The sequence below is a fragment of the Cebus imitator genome, unplaced genomic scaffold (assembly GCF_001604975.1).
Source record: "Cebus imitator isolate Cc_AM_T3 unplaced genomic scaffold, Cebus_imitator-1.0 Scaffold190, whole genome shotgun sequence".
Lineage (NCBI taxonomy): Eukaryota > Metazoa > Chordata > Mammalia > Primates > Cebidae > Cebus > Cebus imitator.
In genome coordinates, this window is record NW_016107505.1 from 1418297 (window position 1) to 1424910 (window position 6614).

Genomic DNA, 6614 nt, shown 5'->3' on the forward strand with positions numbered 1-6614 from the left:
GCCTTGGCCTCCCAAAGTGCTGGGATTACAGGCTTGAGCCACCACGCCCGGCCTCTGATTTTTTGTATTTTTAGTAGAGATGGGGTTTCACCATGTTGGCCAGGCTGGTCTCAATCTCTTGACCTTGTGATCTGCCTGCCTTGGACTCCCAAAGTGCTGGGATTACAGGCATGAGCCACTGCACCTGGCCCAAAAATAAACTTCAAATATGTTTCTCACAGGAGATAAATTTGCTACTAGCAGTGGGGTGCCCACCAAAGTTAGGCTCTATCCTTTCCCAACAAGAAGCTGGGGAGAAATGGGTACTACCTTCCTTAATGTTTACATTTCCAAGGGATGGTTTCAAGGTCATTGAAAACACCTGTCTGGGTCATAGTGCTGGCAGCAGGCTTACTTAGCTTTGAAAAAGATGTGTGTACACTTTTCAGAGATAGAGACTTGCAGTGGCAAGTTTTCTAAAGTAAACACTCTAAGCAAAGGGGACAGGGAGGAATCGCTTCCTGAATTGTCAACAGGGAGAATTAACTTTTTTTCTTTTTTGATTTGCATTTGCCTTTACACTGATAATGTTTTATTTTTTATTTAAAATCTCTTTAGACAGACAGGTCTACCTGTAAAAAACAGATTTTCTGCATGTAATACTTTCAAAATAAAAAGATGGGGGAAATGTTACACAGAAAGAAACACTCGTGCAGCACATGAGGTCTGAAATAAGAAAGCGACGTGGTCTGATCTGGTGCTAGAGTGACCCTACTAACGCTCATGAGAAAGAGAAAGTATGGCAGAGGAGGCAGAGGCAGCCAGCAAGAGCAGAGCCTGAGACTGGGGATGGGGGAGAGGTGATGGTTTTGTTACCGGAAAGGGGTCCCAATCAAGACCCCAGGGAGGGTTCTTGAACCTCATGCAGGAAAGAATTTGAGGCAAATCCATAAAGTGAAAGCAAGTTCATTAAGAAAGTAAAGAGTAAAAGAATGGCTACTCCATAGGCCGACAGCAAAGGCTGCTGTATTGAGTATAGTTACAGTTATTTCCTGATTATATGATAAACAAGGGGTGGATAATTCATGAGTTTTCCAGGAAAGGAGTGGAGATTTCCTGGAACTGAGGGTTCCTCCTCTTTTTGGGCCAAGTTGGGTAACTTCCTGATGTTGCCATGGCTTTGTAAACTGTCAGGGCACTGGTGGGCGTCTCTTTTAGCATGCCAATGCATTATAACTAGTATACGATGAGCAGTGAGGACGGCCAGAGGTCACTTTAATCCCGGTCTTGGTTTTGGTGGTTGTGGCAGCTTCTTTACTGCAACCTGTTCTATCAGCAGGGTCTTTGTGACCTGCGTCTTGTGCCGACCTCCTATTCTCATCCTGTGACTAAGACGATCTTAACCTCCTGGGAATGCAGCCCAGTAGGGTTCAGCCTCATTTCACCCAGCCCCGATTCAAGATGGAGCCACTCTGGTTCAAACCCCTCTGACAGTTTGGTGAGAAATCTGGGCAAGGCAGGGTCAGACTTGGTGATGTCTTGGATGTGAGGTGTGAGACAGCCAAAAGGCATCCCTGACTGTTTGTCTGGGGTATGGAGGTAACCAAGAAGGGGGAAGCTGGCAATGGTGGCGGGTGTGGACCAAAATTCCAACTCAGGAGGCAGGCAGAGGTGTGAGTTTAGAGATCAGAATGGAGATACAGCAGTGGCAGGAAGCTCTAGGGCAGGGAGGGAAGGCCATCAGCATAACTCATCTCCACGGTTCTCTTCAGTTAAGCCTCTCTCAGCCACCACCCCATCCAGGAAACCACCCCCCAAGAGGAGGAACACATGGAACTTCCTGAAATGCGCCTACATGGTGATAACCTACCTCTTCGTGACCTACAACAAAGGGGACTGGGTAAGAAGAGGCCGGCACGGAGGGGAGGAGGGTGAAGAGAGGAAGGAGAGAGGAAGAGGAAAGAGGAGGGAACTGGGGGCACAGAGGAGGGGACGGAGGGAGCCTCAGAGGTGCCATGCAGGAAACGGTGGGAGAGCCCTTCTGTGAAACACCCTCTCCTCCCTCCCTCCCTCCACTCTCATTCCATTCTTCCTTCCTCTTTCCTTCCTTCTTCCCTTCTTTCTTCCTACCTCCCTCCCTTCTTCCTTCCTTCCTCTCTTCCTATTCCTCCCTCCCTCTCCTTCCCCCCTCTGTTCTTTCCTCCTTCTCCCTTCACGCCTTCCTCCCTTTCTTTCTTCCTCCCTCTGCTTCCCCTCTCCCTTCTTCCTTCCCCATCCTTCTTCCCTCCTGCCCTTCTTTCTTTCCTCTCTCCCTCCCCCTCCCTTCCTTTTCTTCCTCCCCCTCTTCTTCCCTACTTCCTTCCCTCCTCTCTCCCTCCTTCTCTCTCCTTCCCTCCCTTCCACCTCTAGACTAGGATAAAAGCTACTCCTTTCTGCACTAACACAGCCCCAGGGGTTCCTCTGAAATACATACACTCATTCTGCCTCTCTCTGTCACTATCTCTTGCCCTTTCTAAGAGATGTTCATAAGGACCAAGCCTTTTACTGGTTGCTAGGGACTCTGATGGTTGAGCTACCTTCGAGCAGGTCCTAATATTGCAAGGGAGGCAGGCATCCACAGAGAGAACCAGATCACTGAGTGGTACCACTTCGTGAGCACGTGCCAGCGCAGGAGGCAGTGGGGCTTACTGCAGCCTAGGGGAAGCATGGGGTCATGGAAGGCTTTCTACAGGAGGTGACCCCTCTGCTGTGGGTTAAGGAGAGGACAGAATCAGCCAATTGAAGAGAAGAAGCCAGGGAAGCCTTCCAGAGGATTAAACACCATGTGCAGGACTCAGAGACGTGAAAATAAGGCAGGGTGCAAGAAACCATGAGCCGGGCCGGCGTGGTGGCACTCGCCTGTAATCCCAGCACTCTGGGAGGCCAAGGCAGGCAGATCACTTGAGGCCAGGAGTTCGAGACCAGCCTGGCCAGCAGGGTGAAACCCCGTCTCTACTAAAATACAAAAAGTAGCCAGGTGTAGTGGCAGGCGCCTGTAATTGCAGCTACTCAAGAGGCTGAGGCAGAAGAATCGTTTGAACCTGGGTGGTGGAGGGTGGAGTGAGCCAAGATCACACCACTGCACTTCAGCCTAGTGAGACCCTGCCTCAAAAAATTTAAGGAAAGAAAAGAAAGGGAGAAAGGGAAAGGGAAAGGAAAGGAGAAAGGAAAGGAAAGGAAAGGAAAGGAAAGGAAAGGAAAGCAAAGGAAAGGAAAGGAAAGGAAAGGAAAGGAAAAAGGAAGGAAAGAAAGAGAAAAAGAAGGAAGGAAAGAAAGAAGCAACAAGGCATCATTCATTCATTCAGTCTTCAGATATTCATGTGGGCAGAGGACCCACCCTAGATGCTGGGGACTCAGAGGAAGACAGAGCCCATAAGGTCCTAGAGTCCCCGGAGCTCGCATGATTGACAGTGACTGAGAGCAGGAGGACTGCAGAGAAACAAGCAGCCAGCTCCAGGAAACATGAAGTAAATCAGGGTGAGATCCATCACAGAGTGAGCAGGGCCATGGGCTGCTTCCCCGGGCAGGTGGCGTCGGGACATAGAGATGACAGACTGGAAGGACCCTGCCTTCAGAGTAGCTTGGGGGCAACCACCATGAGCAGAGCAGGCCACACAGCTGACCCCAGGAAAAGAACACGCTAAGTGCCTTAGAGGAACCAAAGGAAAATCTATGTGACCTGAGAGGGGCAGGGGGGGCCCGGTCATGCAAGGTTCTCACAGACCACACGAGAAGGAAGCGTGTGTTCTAACCTGTGGACAGCCACCAGTGAGATCCCTTCTGAGTTATGAAAGGGTCCCTCTCGGTGCTGCCTGTGGAGAGTTGAATCAGAATCAGGTGAGAGTGGAAGCGGAGAGATGGAGAGGAGGAGCCATCTGCCAGGGCAGGAGATACGGTGGTGCCGGTGGAGATGAGAGCCGCACAGCAGTTCTACAAGCACTGCTTATGCACTGAGCGTGAGGAGTGAGGAAAACGGAGCAGCCAGGGAGGTGAGCCTGAGACAGTGACAGGCTAGTGGTTCTCAAACTGGGGTGATGTTGCCACCCAGGGCACACTCAGCAGTGTCTGGACCATGTGATTGGTTGTGACAACTGGAAGAGGGAGCACTAGCTCCATCTAGAGGGTGGAGGCCAGGGATGCCACTCAACATCCTACCTGGCCCAGGACAGCTCACCATGACAAAGAGAACCCAGGTCAGCATGGCGGGAATCCGAGGCTGAGAAACCCCAACTTAGGAGACTGTGCTCCTTCTGGGGAGGAGGAGAACTGGCTGGAAGATGGGGAAGAAGGTGGGAGTGGTGAGAGGCGGGCTGAATAGAGCCCACGGGATGTCAGGGATGTCACAACCGGAGGGAAAGAGCAGAGGGTGAGGGCAGGAAAGAAGGGAGGGGGGATGGGGAGAAAGGGAGGGAGGGAAGGAATTCACTCGCCTCACCCCAACTGTTTCCTTCTCTGTTTCCGGTTCACTTTTTCCTCCCAAGTGTTACTGCCACTATTGTAACTTGGAACTGGACATCAGGTATGTGATGGTAGGGAAGTGGGCTTTTCCCACCACTGAGGTGGGGTGGGGGAGGTTCATCCCAACTGCCTGGCATTTGAGGTAAGGAACACTGGTGGATTTGGAAGCTACAATCATAGAAACCCAGAAATGCATGAGAAGTCCCAAGTTTGTCACCCTTAAATGCAAGCCACTGCCTGACATGGGCCGGAAAACACAGTGTAAATGACAGGGACATCTCGGGCAGGAGGAGCTTCTTTATGAACTCACTCTATCATTTTTCCACAAGTCTCAGGACTTGTGGCCAAACACACACAACATAAAATGAACCATTAGTGACATTTGATGCACTCACAATGTTGTGCAAACATCACCTTTTTGCAGAATCCTTCTATCATCTTCAAAGTAAACTCGGTACCAATGACATTGCCACTCCCCCAGCTCCTGGAAACCACTAGTCTGCTCTCTGTCTCTGAGAACTTACCTGTTCTGGACACTTCATACCTGTGGAATCACACGCTACATGGCCCTCTGTTTAGCATAGTATTCCCAAGGTTCATCATGTTCTACCCTGTATCAGTACTGTATTCATTTCCGCTGAGTACTCCACTGCATGGATACACCACATTCTGTTTCTCCATCATCAGGTAAAGTGCACTGGGTCGTTTCTACCTTTTGATTGTTGTGAGTAATGGTGCTATGAGCATTTATAAACAAGTTTTGTTGGAATATTTGTTTTAAAATCTTTTGGGGTATATACCTAGGAGTGGAATTGCTGGGTCATATGATAATTCTGCATTTACATCTACTCATTAATGTGTCCTGGACGCAGTGGTGAACAGGGCAGACAAGATTCTTGTGCTCACAAAAAAACAATTAGATGATTACAGGTGATGCCTAGAGCTACAGAGGAAAAGCATAGCCTATTATGAAAAAGAAAACTGAAGAACCTGACCCTGGATAGTTGGGTGATGAAGGAAAGGCTGTTTGGGAAAGTGACATTGAATTAAAGGCCTGTAGAATGAGGGGTTGTCAGCCAGACAGAATACACGTGAAAGAGGCTCCAGGTGAAGGAACTGGCTTGTAAAAAGGCCCTGGGGTGGAGAGTGGCCTAGACTTGCCTGGAGTCAGAAAGAAAAATGGGGGCAGAAGAAGGGGAGGGAGTGGGAGAGCACTGTGGGAGGACTGTGGGTGGCATGCTCAGCAGGCCACCTCAGACCTACAAGATTAGAGCAAGCATTTAGACCAATCCTAAGTCATGGGAAGCCACAGAAAGGCTGTCGGAGGGAAAGGGACATGTCTCAGTGACATGAAGTGCAGAGGCCAGTTGAGAGGCTATTCAGTTTCCATGAGATGATGGCAGCCTGGTCAAGGCTAGGGTCCAGGGCATGGAGACAAAGTACTAAGACAGATGGGAGATTTCTCTTCCCTTGACAGCTACAAAGATCCTCTCGTACATTGCCTGCCTTTCATCCTCTCCCTGGCATCCCCAGTGCTCTCTTTACATTAAAAATGTAAATTATATCACTTGAGGCAGTGGCATGATATAACATACCTCCACCCCCTGCTACACTCCCGCTTAAATCCACCAGTGGAAGCTCATCAACTATTACCAGTGTCTTTCACACTTTAAAAGAAAGTAAATCCAAAACACGTTTCTACTGAAATCTTACATGGAATCCCAATCTATAAAAAATTCAAAGTTGCTTTTCATTACCAGAAATACTTTTCATAAGGTTAACCATGTGGCATTTACTTATTATGAAGTCAGGTGATAAGATTTGCAAGCACAGGGTACAGAAGGCCTTTGCTCTTACGTTTTACTCTGAAGGCCTTTGCTGTGTTACGTCACTCTGAAGGACTTTGCTGTCTTACATTTTATTCTGAAGACCTTTGCGGTCTTACGTTTTACTCTGAAGGCCTTTGCTGTCTTATAGTTTATTCTGAAGGCCTTTGCTCGTACGTTTAACTCTGAAGGCCTTTGCTGTCTCACATCACTCTGAAGGCCTTTGCTGTCTCATGTCACTCTGAAGGCCTTTGCTCTTACGTTTAACTCTGAAGGCCTTTGCTGTCTCACGTCACTCTGAAGGCCTTTGCT

General features: G+C 49.0%; 2 protein-coding genes across 2 annotated transcripts in view; one reads left to right on the plus strand and one right to left on the minus strand.

Annotated features, from left to right (window-relative positions):
• The window catches only part of EDDM13 (epididymal protein 13), a 34364-nt gene extending 27911 nt beyond the window's left edge, over window positions 1-6453 (plus strand). The window contains exons 12-14 of the mRNA XM_037745045.1: window positions 1752-1879; window positions 4500-4537; window positions 6348-6453. Of these exons, the coding sequence (XP_037600973.1) occupies window positions 1752-1879; window positions 4500-4537; window positions 6348-6453 (272 nt within the window). The remainder of the gene's footprint in view (window positions 1-1751; window positions 1880-4499; window positions 4538-6347) is intronic.
• Window positions 1-6614, minus strand: part of LOC108316663 (zinc finger and SCAN domain-containing protein 5A-like) — a 136145-nt gene that overhangs the window by 81337 nt on the left and 48194 nt on the right. The window lies entirely within an intron of this gene.